This window comes from Bombyx mandarina, chromosome 12 (assembly GCF_030267445.1).
Source record: "Bombyx mandarina strain Sakado chromosome 12, ASM3026744v2".
NCBI classification, from domain to species: domain Eukaryota; kingdom Metazoa; phylum Arthropoda; class Insecta; order Lepidoptera; family Bombycidae; genus Bombyx; species Bombyx mandarina.
In genome coordinates, this window is record NC_143219.1 from 12,849,648 (window position 1) to 12,867,470 (window position 17,823).

At 37.8% G+C, this 17,823-nt stretch overlaps 2 protein-coding genes across 8 annotated transcripts in view; one reads left to right on the forward strand and one right to left on the reverse strand.

Annotated features, from left to right (window-relative positions):
* 7B2 (Secretogranin_V domain-containing protein 7B2) overlaps positions 1 to 17,823 on the forward strand; it is a 72,430-nt gene that overhangs the window by 50,672 nt on the left and 3,935 nt on the right. The window lies entirely within an intron of this gene.
* LOC114246125 (gremlin-2) lies at positions 9,168 to 12,670 on the reverse strand. Its single transcript, XM_028178533.2, has 2 exons — positions 11,961 to 12,670; positions 9,168 to 11,825 (listed from the first exon to the last, which is right to left on the reverse strand). Exons 1-2 carry the CDS (start codon positions 11,985 to 11,987, stop codon positions 11,154 to 11,156), a joined length of 699 nt encoding a protein of 232 aa, XP_028034334.1. The 5' UTR covers positions 11,988 to 12,670; the 3' UTR covers positions 9,168 to 11,153.

Sequence of the window (17,823 nt, forward strand, 5' to 3'; positions counted from 1 at the left end):
TAGTCGATTGATAAGACCTGAACGCTATTATGTTGTATGAAGTGCATAACTAGATTCGTTAGGTCGAAAATTGTATTTCTTTGTATAATTTAGTATTTTAATTATTATTGATTGTGTGTTCTAATGTTTCGGGCGATTGGAAGCGTGTGAAAATACCTTGTGTGAATGGTTTTATTGTAATAGCTAAATAATGCGTAAAGAAAAACATAAGGGCTGTACTTTTTGTGATGTTAATCTTTCATCCCTCGTTTTTATGTTGTCTTGTGCGTAGGATTAAGGACTGACTGCGTGTTCGGCTGTGTGTGTGTTTGCATGTGCGTTAGCTGCGTTAGTATATCTTGTGTGTGTGTTACGTGAGCATGCAGTGCTAACTGCGTTTGCCTTGATACTGAAATGTTTAAATAAATGCGGAGTTAATACCGAGAAAGTACCGAAACTGATAACTTTATTAAATTAGTAACTAAAGGTCTAAAACATATTAATTAGCTGTATAAGTTGTTGGATTGAGCCGATGTAAATAGATTCGTTTATTATCTAAAAGATTACTACATTTTTATATGAAAAGTAAAAAATATGTACTTTATTTTTAAAAAAAAGATGTCATATTAGATTAGTTATTACTATTTTAAATCAAGAGAATAATTAAAAGGCTTATTGTAAAATTAAAATCTAATTTTACTCTTTAAAATTCCCTGGCACTTACTTGCCGTCACTTCGGTAATGATTGCAGATGTATGAATAATTCAAACAGGCGAATTTTAAGGGTTAATATGATTGAGTATAATTTTAATTGAATTTTACAGTCACACATAAACGTTTATAGAGTAGAAATGTTGTATATATTATTATTCATAATGTACACACTTGACAGCGACGCACAACCTATAAAACATTTTATCTTGTAGAAATGGCCGACTGATTGAGTCGAGATCAAAAATAATTTGATTACAATTTTAAGAGAATTTTAAGTAGCTTATTAGCTTAAAATATTAGTTTTGTACTGAAAACATATTTTTAGAACGATGATGACTTTTAACACACTCAATGACGTGCATTCTGTAATATTGTATATCGAGAAATAGACGCCAAAATAATAATGAATATTTTGTTTATGATAAAATAAAATTGAATAAGTCTATTGAAATATCCATGTTTATTACAACAGTTACAGTTAACGCCAGTTTTACTGAATGCAAGAATAAATGTGAATATAACTAAAGCTGTCTAGGTCGATTGCAATGATCCCTTCCATAGAGGATCTCGGTAGTTTTTCAAATCTTTTATCCTTTAACGTGTAAATAATGTGTGTATGAATGTATAGATCATATTTTTTGACATTCTTCAAATTTAATCCAGTATATTCGACATGATAATATAAATAAAGGTTTTAGGCACCTGTTATACGCTATTCAAAAACTACTGCGCAGCTATATTCAGATTTAGAAAAAAACTAAAATAAAGTGTTTACATTTTTGGCTCAACAACAATAGTCGTGAAATTATTAAAAGCGATAATTTCGGTCTCACCGCTGATGATCTTAAATGATTGAAGTGAGTACTTTATACTGGAAGACGGTATAGTTTCGATTTAAATGCTAACTTGAAAATTTAAGGTTGCAATAAAATACTTCTGAAATAATATAATAAAATTGACACGCTCCGGAAAACTGAGAATAAATAGTTCAGCAGTTCAGCTACTTTCATAACATCGTAGGGTTTCACGTATTTTGGTGCAACTGGAAAAATGGCACAAACCGTTTTCGAATTAAAACTAGTCCCGTGGAATTAATCCGAAGATAAAAAAGCACAATTGCTATAAGCGGTATCCATTTTTAAACTAAACAGCTAATTGTAGTGATGACAACTTACTTGCATGATTTATCTCGTTATTAAAACGCCATCAGTTAACACGTATATTTTAAATTGTTTATGTAACAATAACAAAAATAATGTTTGCAAATTTTATAACACGCTCAGCTCAACAGAAACTGGACGAATATATTCCTTACATAAGCTAAGTTTAACAACAACGTTTTCTGATTTAAAAGCTTAATGTCAAAAAACGGTTTTGTTGAATTAAGCAATTTTTAATTATACCGAAACAATTCTTGGTATTACAAAAATTTTACTGAAAATGAAGCAGTAAATGCTCTATCTCTTGAATAGCCTGTGTAATGAATATTTTAAAAAGATATGTCATAGGTTCTGAAACTTAAATTTTTCATCTAAAGTGTCACGATATTCAGAAAGTATGCTGTAATAATTTTAGGGCAGCGATCGGGGAACTTTTTTAATTATTGCCCCAAAATATTTTTGTGTAAGTTGATATTACCCATGGCCAAGAACAAAAAAAAATGTAATCGCTTCTTTTTAGTATCTTTCATATTATAGCCCCCATGATAATTTTGAAAAGAAAACAATAACAAAAAATTTAACGATTCTAAAGAAGTTTCACTTCAATATATACTTTTTACTCACAAAAGTTTCATTTTACCCCCCAAAAATGAAAATTTTACCCCATTTGGGGTAATTTACCTCGGTTCCCGGACCGCTGTGTTAGGGATATAGCACAAAATAGAAACTAAGTTTATTTGCAGTTTCAATTAAAATGAGGTTGTTACAGAATATATAATCGATGTCTATTTAATACAGAGATGCACGATTTTGAATGATTTTTCGAACATCTATCCCGTGATCATGAAATGATCTCTTTCTCGGACGCGGTACTTGGTACTTGTTGGATCAACTCTTTCGAGTACATAAAATTTAAAAGAACACAATGTATTTTTATTATTGATTTATAAAATAAAAATTTCGAAATGCATCTTTAAAAACTCTGTAAATTATTATTATTATTATTCTGTATTCTGAACTGTGTATATTACTTTTAAGTTTATTATGCCGAAGGTAGCAACGAAAAGTTGTAAAAGATATTTTAAGTTCGCATCTAATGCATATCTCCGTTTTGTTTCAATGAAATTGTCATTCACAATCGATCATCGTACTACTATAGTGACGTAATTCTGACATATTTCAATTTATCGAATACAGGTATTTAATGATGTAAGATGCGTCTTTTATTTCGTTTTCCCTTTAATTCCTGCTTTGTCCAGTAAATTTCGTGTCTGTACTTAGACACTCTTCTGTTAATATTATGAAAATCATCCTTAACATACCTTATGCTGTTAATTGTAAAAACTGAGCATTCTCGATTTCACTTCGTAATCTGTACACAAGTTTTAAGAAAACTGTGCTACATTCGAAAGACATTCTAGAGGTGGCGGGATTGTGTATCCCAGACATTGCTGATCATAATCAATGGTGGAAATTTCCATGCAATTCTCAAAGAAAGCTGCTGATGTCTTGCTGCTACACGATACTGCTTGCCTGCTGAGATGGAGGCGGCTTAGTGAGTTTTTCAAAGCAGTATTTGGATGAAGTTCAGATACCTATGGCAGGTCCGACAGTATTAGTATGTTGGTGAGTATCAATGTTTGAATGGAATCATGAAAAACTTCACTCCTATAGCCTTAATACGCAGTTCCCATCACGGCGCAGACCTCGCCAGTCCATAAACTTCTTTATCACTTATACAGGCAGCTTACTGTTTACCTGCAGAAAGCAAGAACGGTCACCACTCATGGATGTAACAGAGCCACGCTACCAAAATATTTTAGTGGAAAATTTAAAAGTCACACTGCTATAGAACTGTGCAAAAGTGGAAAAAATATTTAATTACTTCTTTTTTCGCCTTCTTTTGGGTGTAGGAGTTTACGGCCCACCTGGTTATTTGATTTACCGGAACGAAGTGAATGGCACCGTCCACCTTGCGACATAAGGTCGAAGTTTTCATTTTCAATTGTGTGACGGTTCTCCCAGCCATGAAGCCAGACAGATGACAGATGATTACTCCATAGGAGAACCATCACGTGTGGCTCACAAGACGCTCTACTACCAGCAAACATGTTCTTTTCTGGAGAATCACTACTTTTACCTATATCTTATCAAATAACAGTAAAAGGCTACGTAAGTATTTACGTCATTCCATATTTAAAATTATTATGTATGTGAGTAAATTTAATATCATGGCCATTTTCCTGTACGGCCTGTTTTGATGATAAATAAAGGTATTTAATAACAATAATAGGTCTTACCTATCTTACACGATAAGTCTCGAACTCATATGGCACAACAGACGGTCTCTTAGCTACCCGTATCTGCCTTTTTTTTTCGGGTCTGAGCCGATCCTCCCACGAGATCCCCGTGCCTGGGGGGCGCACGGGGTATGAAGGACTTGACGGTCTGCCGATGTTGAGAGCAGATGGCGGGCCCAAGGATGTTTTAGCAAGAGTTTTTTTAGGATTTTTAGAAGTCGTCGTGGCCTAAAGATTAAGACGTCCGATGCATTTGTGTTAAGCGATGCACCGGTGTTCGAATCCCAGACGGGTACCAATTTTTCTAATGAAATACGTACACAACAAATATTCACGATTGACTTCCATACTGAAGGAATAGCATCGTGTTATAACAATGAAAGCCGCAAAATATAATTTGTATAATTACTAGTAGTAGGACCTCTTGTGAGTCCGCACGGGTAGGTACGTCCTATTTCTGCCGTGAAGCAGTAATGCGTTTCGGTTTGAAGGGTGGGGCAGCCGTTGTAACTATACTTGAGACCTTAGAACTTATATCTGAAGGTGAGAGGCGGCATTTACGTTGTACATGCCTATTGGATCCGGTAACCACTTAACACCAGGTGGGCTGTGAGCTCGTCCATCCATCTAAGCAATAAAAAATAAAAATGATATTTAGGCCCTAACCACCAAACGACTCCCGTTGCACTCTAATGAAATACGTACTCAACAAATGTTCACGATTGACTTTCACGGTGAAGGAATAACATCGTATAATAAAAATGAAACCCGCAAAATTATAATTTGCCTAATTACTGGTGGTAGGACCTCTTGTGAGTCCGCGCGGGTGGGTACCACCACAATTTATTTATTTATTTAATTAGTCTACTTACAAATTAACAGTATAAACCAAAACATTTGTAAGGTATTAATAATTAGCTTAAGTAATTCCTGACAACAACAATAAATCGCTGCAAACCATCATGGAATATATCCATTTCCGGAGCATAGGCTAGCAAGCCATTGAGTAGCAAGACAGCACGATGCGTCGGGGAGTTAGCGGTGTGCTGCGTACGCGCGTGCGTAGTACTAAGAAGCTGCCGCTGGCGACGCACCCCTCCACACATACATCCGCGCATGTAGCCATCAGGCACATATAACGACACTGATTCCAGTGCAGTTGAGTTATCAATTTTGTTATGCAATAGCTGATAATAATGCACTATAAGAGTCATCTTCCGTCTGAGCTCAAGAGTATCTAATCCGACCATACCAGTCACATAAAGTGATGGATACAAGAACGGATAGTATCCATACATTTTCTTGAATAGGAACCTGCAAAATTTTTTATGTAGTTTTTCCAGCATTAGCTTTTGAACTGCTTCGCGAGGATCCCACACGAGTGCGTTATATTCAAGACTACTTCGCAAATAGGCATCGTACAGCATAACAATCACACGATGGCCTACAAAGTCGTGCGTCTGACGAATTATGAACCCGAGCAGACCACTACCCCTTTTACATATATTTTGTATGTGATCTTTAAACGTTAGCTTGGAATCGAAAATAACTCCCAGGTCACGTATAACTGCCACATGATTCAAAATGACTCCAGATAAATGGTATGGAAACAACACGGGCGACCGTGACCGGCTGTAAGCAACGACCTTGCATTTATTAGTATTGCAATGCCTATTTCTGCCGTGAAGTAGTAATGCGTTTCGGTTTGAAGGGTGGGGCAGCCGTTGTAGCTATACTTGAGACCTTAGAACTTGTATCTCAAGGTGGGTGGCGCATTTACGTTGTAGATGTCTATGGGCTCCAGTAACCACTTAACACCAGGTGGGCTGTGAGCTCGTCCAGCCATCTAAGCAATAAAAAAAACTCTCTCACCCGACGTCCGTCTCCGCCCGGGGTCAAAACCCAGGCAGAGTAGGGGAGCTCCCGTGGTCAACACTACAACCAAAACGCCAACGTCACCGTCACCCCGAGGACGCCTGATCGACGAGTCGTCGAGGCGATAGTCAACGGCCGTCACGGTACGGTACGTTGGTACGGCAGCCTGACAGGCCGCCCCAGGTGGTGCCGCTAGTGTTCCGAAATACCACAACATTTCCGTGGAAAGTGGCCATGCAGCGCGCTAGAGCACAGGAACTGGCATACGTCCGGTCATAACCTATGCAAGTGTAGTGGAACCTATGCAAGTGTAGTGGAACCTATGCAAGTGTAGTGGAACCTATGCAAGTGTAGTGGTTGCTCACGCGGCCCGCACTAACATGAAACCCGTTCAAATCATACAATCCCGTTCTTGCAGTATAGCCGTCGAAGCGCCGTGGTATGTGTGAAACATGGACCTCCTGGACCTCGAGTCCATCAACAAGTATCTACAGTCGGCATCACTGCGTCATTTCGAAAAAGCGCGAACCAGAACCCTCTCATTGTGGCCGGCGGTAAGTACATTCCCGATCATTTGGACCGAATGGTCGACGTCGCCCTAAAAACGACATTTCGGATCCTCCCGATCCACTAACGGTGCTTTTGGGTATCTCAAGCGCTGATCATCGTTCTCGTTGACCCTGTCGCTTGCGACGAAGGGCTCGGCGAGCAAATTAACCCACAAACACAGCCCACTGAGTTTCTCACCGGATCTTCTGAGTGGGTCGCGGCTCCGATCCGGTGGTAGATTCTGCGAAGCACTGCTCTTGCTAGGGTTAGTGTTAGCAACGTCGTCAGGTTTGATCCCCGTGAGCTCACCTACTCACCTGGAGAATCTAGTATAACCCTTCGAGGTTAGTAGAATAAGTTCGAAAAAAAAAACAACGCGCCGGCAGCACGCCGAAAGATCTTGCCTGCCCCCTCAGGACGCTCCGTGGCCTTCACCACGGGGAGGTCGCCTTCTGCAATTGGAAAATTACCACTGTGCGAGCAGAGTGGCATCGATACCATGGGTGCAAATTTTAATTGAGAGATAAATAAATTTTAATAGATATAAAAAAGTCCTAATATTTTCTGATCAATTTTGTTCACGACTCATTCGTGACAAATAGAACGCTTATATACTGTTATCGGTTGAAGAGACAAAATAAGTCTTTGTCGATCGTATTACTGGATGAGAAGAATAATGAATCATTACAGCTATATCAGATCCGATTATTGTTTCTACTAGGTCATTCGGTCACTTGGTCAGTCACAATAGACACGTAGTATGGTCATCAAGGGTAAAACAAAAATAAACTCTACTATTTATATATTTATATCCTTGAATTTATGACCTTTTAAGAACTTGTTTAGGAATGACTTTTTTACTCTTGAGTGAACCGGCCAGTGGGGTTGGTACCACTACCCTGTCTACTTCTGCCGCGAAGTATTAACGCGTTCCGGTTTGAAGAGTGAGGCAGCCATTGTACCATAGAAGTAAGACATAGAATTCATATCTTAAGGTGAGTAGCAGCATTTATGTTCTTCATGTCCAAGCAATAATAAAAATGTGTTATCTATAAATAGGAATATTCAAAGTCCAATCAAGGTCTTATATAATCCCTTGACGGGTATTACAGGTGGTAGAGCGTCTAATACCTAAATCAACGTAAATTCCATAGCCGGCATTAAAGTCGTCTCCACTTAAGTTTGAATGCATACATTGTCAATGGTGACACTGAAACCGCAATGTAGATATAGTACAAACTGAAACCTCTTATCGTGGCCGCCGCAAACTACATACCTAATCCAGACAACCAAAAAGTCGCTGTCGCCCTAAACATATAATGTAGGATCTTCTCGTATCGGTGCTTTTAGATATTCTAAGCACCGGATGCCGTTCCCGGCAGACCCATCCAATGCGCCGAAGGGTTCGTCGTGCAATTTAACCCACAGACACAGCTCAATAAGTTTCTTGCGAATCTTCTCAGTGTCTCGGAATTCCGATACGTGGTAGATTCAGCGAAGCATTGCTCTTGTTAGGGCAGATGCTAGCAACGTCTCCCAGTCTAAGCCCAGTGAGGTTGTCCACACGTTGGGGAAGCTAGAATAACCCCGAGGGGGAGAACTTCGAGAAGTTCGTAATAGGTAAGGAAAAAACCTGAAATTTTGTGGATTTCATTTTTTTTTTTTTTTTTTTTATTGCTTAGATGAGTGGACGAGCTCACAGCCCACCTGGTGTTAAGTGGTTACTGGAGCCCATAGACATCTACAACGTAGATGCGCCACCCACCTTGAGATGTAAGTTCTAAGGTCTCAATTATAGTTACAACGGCTGCCCCACCCTTCAAACCGAAACGCATTACTGCTTCACGGCAGAAATAGGCAGGGTGGTGGTACCTACCCGTGCGGACTCACAAGAGGTCCTACCACCAGTAAAGGAGTTGTGTGGGTGCGCCTGGACAACAGCAATTCTAGGGAGAGGAAAGCTGATGTCTACCGCTAAGGACTCATCGCCCTTCGTCTAGAGAAGTAGCTATCATAATGCACAAAAAAGACCGACAAGTGAAGTTGTAGAGTTGAATCTGGAAATTATATCTAGAATCTCTTTATATAAAAATGAATTGCTGTCCGTTAGGCTCGCTAAAACTCGAGAATGGCTGGACCGATTTGGCTGATTTTGGTCTTGAACTGTTTGTGGAAGTCCAGAGAAGGTTTAAAAGGTAGATAAATATAAAAACACTAGGAATTAAATAAAAATAATAATGTTGTTTTTCTTTTGATGTGTCCCTCCCGTCGGACGTATTCCTTTTGTTTGTTTTAAGTTTACCTTAAACAAAAGTTTAGGTCTTTTATTTATCGATTGAGGCACTACGAAGTCTGCCAGGTCAGCTAGTAATCTATAAATTATATCTAGATACTTCAGAAATTATATCTAGAATCGCGCCGTAGCTGAGAGCAAAAGATAGCAGGAATGAACTCTGTGTTAGTGGCATGTGATGTTTTAAACTTATGCTATAAATAAGAAGTTGTGATGTCAAAATCGTACACCATTAATTGTTTGTTAAATTAATGCCAGCTTAAATATAATAATGTGAAAACAATAAAAACAAATCCATTTTAGTTTTAAATCTATAATTATTATTTATTAAACATTCTCACACACAGACATATACTTTGTTTACATAATAATACTGTCATTTACGTAGATGTCAAAGAATCTAGATAATCTTACTAAATATATAAAGTAAAGATTATTAATGAATTCAATATTCTACTTTATTTCAATAATGTAACAGTCAAATTTTTACGACATTTCACTAGACTGTTGATTAAGATTTAGGATTAATTAAATAACAATAAGATACCTGAGATATTGTTACCTAAATTATTTTAAATAATAAGATATAATTTATAAATTCAAATGTGTATTTAAAAACAACACAGATTTGCAAAAAAAAACCTGAAGTTAACATAAAGACTTTTATGGGGAACTTTACATTAAGCAGTTGATACTTAAAAAAAATCGAATAATGTATAATATATGAATACGTAATATGAAGTTTCTGTTAACCAAATACATTTTGCTCTTATAAATACATGTATGCATTAAAACAATGTATCGTTTATTCCGCAAGATGGATTGAGAGATGACCCAGAAAGAAACAAATTTAACGTCGCTACCCATCTTAACATTATTGAAGTTTCAATTGCATTGACGCTATATTTCTCCTGCCCAAACAACTAGTACATGTCTGATTGGCGGCAGAAATAGGCTGGAAAATTTACCCGGATCTGCTTGTAGATCTAACTCAATTACATAAGATTTACAATGTATTTAGCACAACTATGACATAGAGCTAATAAGCATGCGATTTATTTAGAATTTTTCATGGATGCAATCAATTCTTCTAGGCTTACGGAGTCGCTTGGAATCCACACGAATTATTACAGTAATTAACATACTTTTGTCATTCTAATCTACTATTTCTATTAAAAATATATGAGACAATATTAACAGTCTATATATTTGAAAAAGGGTTTGTGCGCTTTAATCTCGGGTGGCTCGAAAAATGGGTAAAAAATTCAGAGAAAAAGCATGAGATTAAATGGTTTTAAATTATTTATATTAGTTAAGAAAACGTCCCAAAATACTAGACAATTGTTGTTCAGAGCGCGCAAATAAACGTTTTAACTTGATAAACATCATAGTATATTTCTTGATCACACATTTTAAGTACACAAAATACTTCTTTCTATATTTCTTTAAAATTATACGTGCTTTATCTCATCCAATAAATCACTAATTATATTAACGATTAATTAAATAATTGAAGTATCGATTACGGTTACGAGTGAATGATATGAAATTTTGACTATGGCAAACAAAATATCAAAGTGGGTAAACGGTACTAGGAAACACTCTAAAAAGCTAAAAACTATAGAGCTAGCAAAAATATTGTTTTCTGTTTGATTGATAAATTATTGTTCTCATGAACGACATGAATGAATACATTTTAAAACTACAAAATAAAAAAGGTTTATACACAAAAATACGTACCTGTTACCAAAGTTATAAGCGTAATAATTTATAAATACTAATCTGCACTTATTATTATAACACATTTAAATAAATATAAATACGTTCGTCGCTTAACGTCCGTGAACTCATAATGTCCAAACACATCTAACGCTTACGTGTATTACGAACTAATATCACACTTTATCGATTTAATAAATAAACAGAATTCGCACACTTGCAATCCGAACGGACGTTCATATGAACGAAGGCCACCGATATTTACAATTCACTAAATAGTTTCGCTACGAACAATTAAAGCTTTTGCTCGACCACTTGCAGCCGATACAACTTATAAAAGAGACGTTTTAGTATATGCATCGCATTGCGTCATCGCATTGACGTATGCGAGCCTTTATCAGAATGTGTTTAACTTGTCGGAACAGAACATCGGGAACTAGCTGCTAATCTTCACGTTGCTGGCTCCTGTTGATTGGTACTGCTCCTGTCGCGTGATGGTGCTCCAATGGAGCCTCGACGGTCGCACCGCCTCTGGTAGACAAGGGTCCATCATTGGAACCCCGGTCAATTGACACCCACAGAAATACACTTGCACTGTTTTATTTTCTGTAAACGCTTCCGTCTGAACGGTGGATTCTGTCCGGGACACCGCAGCGTCACCGTGATCCATGTGAAGTTCTTCGGCCTGCAGAATGAGCAGGATTTGAATGCCGGTTGCGGGCGATCGCTGTTATCGCGGCGCCGCGGACCTTTTGGTATATAGAATGAATTACACTGCCCGTAACAGAACTTGTTGATGACAGTAGTCGGAATGCATCCCGGCTCTCTGATCTTTTGCACCAGAGGTTCCGTTTTGCACCAATCTTCCTTGAGGTACTCCTTTTTCGTAACGATGAGCGCATTTTTTGACGATTTTAAAATTTTCCGAAATTCGATTCCCGGAGGTATTTCGGTGGCGTCCTCCTGGTCGGGTACGGAAACAATCGAACCACTCTCCGAACTTCCGTCGCCAAGTTCGTTTCTTTGCACGTATGTAGTAGAGGGAGCAGTGGCCTGCTCGGCTCGTCTTCGTTGCTCGAGAAACCTCTCCACTTGCTTGGTGTCGATGATGTCGAGTATAGAATCGGTCGGCGTAAACGGTTTCCTGCCACCGACGCCGGCGCCTGCACAGATTCCGAAGGCCGTCAAAAGTGCCGCTGCGGTCAGCCAAATGTGCGACTTTGAAAAGTTCTCCATCTACAACAACGATATGTGACAATTAGTTTAAGAAATTTAAAAATAAATAAGTTCTCGTTTCAAATAAGGCTTTGTCGAACGATCGAAGTCGTAGGCAGAGGGCCGATAGGAGCGGATGTCGTAGGCTAAACTCACATTGTATCGCGAGACGAGGGGCGACATGTGGTGGGCAGTGCGTCGGTGCGGTGAGTGCGGATCGGCGCGCGGTGCGTGCGCGCTGTGCCGGCCCCCGGAGCGGTAATGAGCGCGAGCGCGACTCAATGGACCACCGCTCAATGAACGAGAGATGACTCACGCACCGCGCCTGCCCATAGAACCGTTACCGTTCAGACCTTATTCACGAAACGTATTTTTTTCCTACTTATGCTGATAGCCTTCAGAGGCTATTTCAGCTTTACCCTAGCGTGTAGGTGAGCTCTCGAGGCTCAAATCGGAGTGTTGCTAACACTGGCCCTAGCAAGAGCAGTGCTTCGCAGAATCTATCAGGCGAGGCTTGCGGAGAGTACTTAACGGTAAGCAGCGGCTTGGCTCTGCCCCACTTTCCCCCACTGCCTGCACTTTCCATCAGGTGAGCCGTATGCTCGTCTGCCGACAAAGGCAATAAAAAAATTAAAAAACATCTGAAATGCGATCCACTGAGAAGATCCAGTTAGAAAATCAGTGGGCTATGTCTATGGGTTAGTTTACTCGCCGAACGCTTCGTCGCAAGCGAAGGGTTCGACGGGAACGGTGACCGGTGCTTGAGGTACCTAAAAGCACCGTTAATAGATCGGGAGGATCCGTAATGATTTGTTTTAGGCGACACGAAACCGTATGCGGTTTGAAATTATTTAACGAATTATTATCAAACCCTTCAAAGTCTTCACTTTGTTAATCTGAAAGAAACAATAGCACAATTGACATTCTTGAGCCGCAACGTTTTTTTTTTAATTAATGATTAATTATAATCAATTGGGTTGTTAGCGCAAAAAAATATACCGACCAAGTATAAATCCAGTAATAATAATACATGCACGCAATTTATGAATACGGTCCTATTGAATGACGTTTGGAAAATTTTGATTGGTACCAACGAAGTTTCAGTAAAAAAAAAAAAAAGCTTCTCAGACACAAATAGGTCGCGGGCGTTACAGTCGAAATGTTTGAGGCTTAATCTGTGGGAACGCGAAGGCGGAGAGATTTTCTCACCTATAGGCCGGTGGCGCCAAGCTCGCGTCGCGTCCCAGGCGCCAGAGCAGATGGACCGAGCCGAAACAACGCATTTCCGCCGTGTTGTTTCCACAATACCGGCTCTCGGCATCAACGATGCGTCCCCTTCCGCGAAACGTAGGCGCTGTGTGGGCGCTTTCAATTACCTTTTCGACTATTTACACGGTCCCTTGTGTTATTTTTCTTTGCAATTTACACGAGCATACTGTAGTTCAATGCGCATTGTTGGAAACGAATGGCGGCTGATGACAATGAGAGCGCAACGAATCTTCGAATTCGAAATTTAAAGTTGTAAATAACATGAATGAAGCTTTAGTGAAATATCACTCGGCATAACCGGAGTGTTTTTATTAATGAAATATTACTGTTCGTTTTAGCTTAGAAAACATTGTAGCTTATGGGCATCAGCAATGTGAGCCGCATAGCCAAACTGATGTGTCCTTTCCTCAAATCTCGTTTAAAGATGGATGAAGTGCCTTAACGTAGTTCTGATAAACTATGTGCATTAGTAAATAGAAGATGGCAGGTTCAGCACGGGAAATTCCTCAGAGCACTACCAATATACCATACATAGAATAGATACAAACCACAAATAGAATCAATTCATAGAGATGACCTAAACTCTAAACGATCCATAAGATCAAATCCAGTCATTTTGTTTTCATAATGAATATTGATTTTATAACTAAATTATATTACCATTAAAAATCACGTGGGTACGTTATTTGAAAAGTTAATCATAAATTAAATTTAATTAGTCGACACAAGCCTACGTGAGACGTGTAATTATTTCACGATGGTAAAATATGATGTAAGGTTGTGCCCACTCACTCTTATCTGCTAAAAAGATTAATGCAACAAGAATAAACATTAATTTAAGTATTAGGTTAACGGAGTCTTGAATTAATATACAAGTTTTATTATTCTAGTTTGATAATCTAATTTACTTGTATTTTTTGTTTTATTCAAATGGAACATACATTCGGAAATTATTTAAACACCGCAGACTATAACAGAGAGTAACGTTGATGAACGGTTTCCTTAGTCTTTCAAATTTTCGTACTGCTACCGAGACAAAAAAAAAAAAACATAAATCGAACAATTTCAAATTGTTTAATGTAAGACTTGAAATTTTAACGGCAAAAGGAAGTCCTTTTAAATCGATAGTTTTTTTTTTTTTCGAACCAAGAGGCGCTTAGCGAGCCTGAGGAATTTCATTCAATGCCCACGTTCATTCAGAAATCGTTTTGTTCGCGTAGGGTTGTCAAAAAAAACGTATTATATTACACCTTAAAACGACCCTTAGCGACAGACCGTCTGCATACCCGCAAACCTACAGGGCGTTACACCTTTATTAATTTGATTTGTTTAAAGTATAATTTTTTTTTACGATTCACTGATTTGGAAGATATATTTTTTTAAATGACACAGTACCGGCCTTTTTTTCCGTCTTAATTATATTTCTATTGATTTTACAATAACAGTACAGTCATAAATTTAAAACAAAACGAATTTATGTTTTCATCTGTCATTGAATGAATTACGAATTAAAATTACGCTTACGTCAACGAAAATACCTATACAAAACAAAAATTGCTTGTTATTATTTGGATGTAAAATGTTTATTGTAACAGTGAATAACAGTGACAAATATCGCCGGTACGTCATTAGTAAAAGCAAAAAAAATTATGGTGTGATCACGGATTAAGGAAAATTAACAAAAATAATTATAAATAGAAGACACTCGTCATTGGCAGAATATTTATTATTGACAAATTTATGTTAACTAGATGTCCCGCAATAGTCGAAATTCGACTATAATTAATTGAAATTGTAAGTTTGTACACTATTATGATTGTATTTTATACTTCTATAATCACAAATTTCGCCAAGACTACATCTATTCTCAGTTTGACCACAGACGTCAAGAACAAAAGTCTGACAATAAATAGTTTGCATACGTGTGTGCGTCAAATACATGGTATGTAATGTGTGTAATGTTTTCTTTGTTGATTTAATGTATCTTTTATGCATTATTGGAACGAAGTTCCTTATCGCGCGTTGTGAAAGGGGGCTAGACGGAAAAAATTCTGACGAAAAGTTGTCACGACACTTTTTAGATCCGTCATTCTGACCAATCAACGTGTAGGCGCTTATCGCGTGACATTGCTCGTATCCGATTGGTCCGCGTAATGAGTACAGTTTCTCGAGATAGCGTTTCAACAATAGTAATTTAGTTCATAGTATTGTTTTTTTCTTCTTCATAATGCCGTAATTTATTATTATAACTTAAAAAAAAAATTACAATTCCTTCACTAATTAATCGAAAGGAACTTTGTTCCATCCGGGTGTCCCTTGACACCTCTAAAGTTTTTTTTTTTTTTTTTAAATATTAGCATTGTGCACTTCTTCTCTATATTCTCTATAAGTGTGGAAAATTTCATACTCCTCCGTCCGCACAAATTTCGTAGAAAGGGATACAAAGTTTTTGCTTCACGTATTAATATATATGTCGCATCCGGGTCAATAGTTCGGAATATCAACGATACACAAACGTCAAAGTGACAGAATGGCCGTGTCGTGGTTGACGACTTTTAGTAATATTAAGACGGTGGTTTTGATTATTATTTTAAATGATGAAATGTTGTTTTGATAAATATCACAAAATGAAGGGTAGACTCCGTAACGCCACAGTTATAAAATGGCGGTACGTGGACAGAGTCGTGGCATTCGTGTCAGATAGTGATTCCGTCCGCCTCAGCAGTGAGTCTCTGACGGTCAGTCAGTCAGTCAGTCGGTCTGTCGGTATGTGCAACGAATGTGTCGGTTTATCCTGTCATTGTGAAAGTTGTGTGTGTTGAGTTTCACTAACTATTATTGAAAAGTTTTATTTACTAAACTGAGTTCAATCGAATACGAGTGATGACGAAACTACCGCTTAGCCATCCCTGGCGCGCTGCCGCCGACATATAGATTACGACGATAATTTCAATATGTCGATCCAGTTTAATTAAACAAAACCTTTTTATTCATATTTGAGAATCAATTTCATTTAAAAAAACAAACCTTTTTTTTTATGAAACATGTTATCAGGTAGTACCTACATGTGCCATCAGCATTTATGGTTTTAGGACTATTATTTATGACTAATATTTGTCTAATGATCGAAGTACCGCCGATTTCTAAGAACTTAGAAAAACATTTATGTTTTAGGTACATTTTATGCTGTGTTTTTTACTTCTATTGTAAAATGATCTTGTTATCTGTCCTACGATTTAAGCAGTATTATCATTTTAGGTCAGATAAACACAGAAATTTTGGATTACAGACGTATCAATAATTAAAAAAGATGTGTGGTGTCGTGGGACACCGGATAGGAACGAAGTTCCATATAAAAAAAATAAAAAAATAATAACGAGAAAAAAATCGCGGTGAAATATCGCTGTGCGGAAAACAAGGCCTTATTCCACGGACTTTTTCTTACGGTTTTTACTATCACATTTTTTTCAGTTCAGTCGCGCAGCAAAAATCGCGCGGTGAAATATCGCTGTGCGGAAAAGAAGGCCTTATTATTCCACGTACTTTTTCTTACGGTTTTTACTATCATATTTTTTTCAGTTCGGTCGCGCAGCAAAAATCGCGCAGTGAAATATCGCTGTGCGGAAAACAAGACCTTATTTTTCCACGGACTTTTTCTTACGGTTTTTACTATCACATTTTTTTCAGTTCGGTCGCGCAGCAAAAATCGTGCAGTGAAATATCGCTGTGCGGAAAACAAGGCCTTATTCCACGGACTTTTTCTTACGGTTTTTACTATCACATTTTTTTCAGTTCGGTCGCGCAGCAAAAATCGCGCAGTGAAATATCGCTGTGCGGAAAACAAGGCCTTATTCCACGAACTTTTTCTTACGGTTTTTACTATCACTTTTTTTTCAGTTCGGTCGCGCAGCAAAATCCTTATCTCCTCCAAGCCTGCCGTAAGGAACTTCGTTCCAAAAAAATGTCTAATTCCAAAACCGCAGCGGTGCGTTCCAAATACGCGCGACAATTCTCAGCCGCACGCGCTTCTTAGTAAAGTTTACATAAAACGCGAACCGTTAAAATAAATCACCTTGAAAACGAGAGAACGTCGATAAATTACATGTTTTTCAAAACAGTTTGAATTCGCTATGATCGATCATTGAAGATGATTACGATTTTGACGGTAAACCATATTTTACGTGTTTTACCCTAACGCAAAACACACTTATCGTTCGGTTGAAATTTACAAAAAAAAACACACACACACACAAAAAAAAACATTCAGTTAAGTAGTTTGGAGCAAAGCACGGTTGCTCGATCATAATATCTAAATTTATATTAATTTTTTGTTATTATTTCTAACACAAAAAAAAACAAATTCAAACGCCTCCATACTCGAATGAACGATAAGTATTTTTGAAAACCTTTTTTAATAAAATCTCATTACTAACACACTGTATACAAAGCTAACCACAGTGATGTATGGAGGCAGCGATATAAAGGTGCTCGGTAAAGGCGCCGCCTCTTCTAAGAATTATTCAAAGCATAACCGTCTTCACGGTCCACGAAATGTCACATCTAGATCAAATTATTCTGATCTTTATGTTGCGACAAGAATTTATGATTTATCTACAGGATTGTTGAAGTGTGACCAAAAGGTGTTCGCCTTGGTTATACGGGCGTTAAATATGTAATACTAAATTAATGAAACCTGTGTATTTTTTTATTTTAAGAATATGAACATGTCATTTACTAATGCAAAAGATGC

Excerpts from the sequence above, each read along its gene's own strand:
- LOC114246125 (XM_028178533.2), bottom strand. The coding sequence starts at position 11,987 with ATGTCGCCCCTCGTCTCGCGATACAAT. Across the intron at positions 11,826-11,960 it reads CCCTCGTCTCGCGATACAAT|ATGGAGAACTTTTCAAAGTC; the intron begins GTGAGTTTAGCC and ends TCGTTGTTGTAG.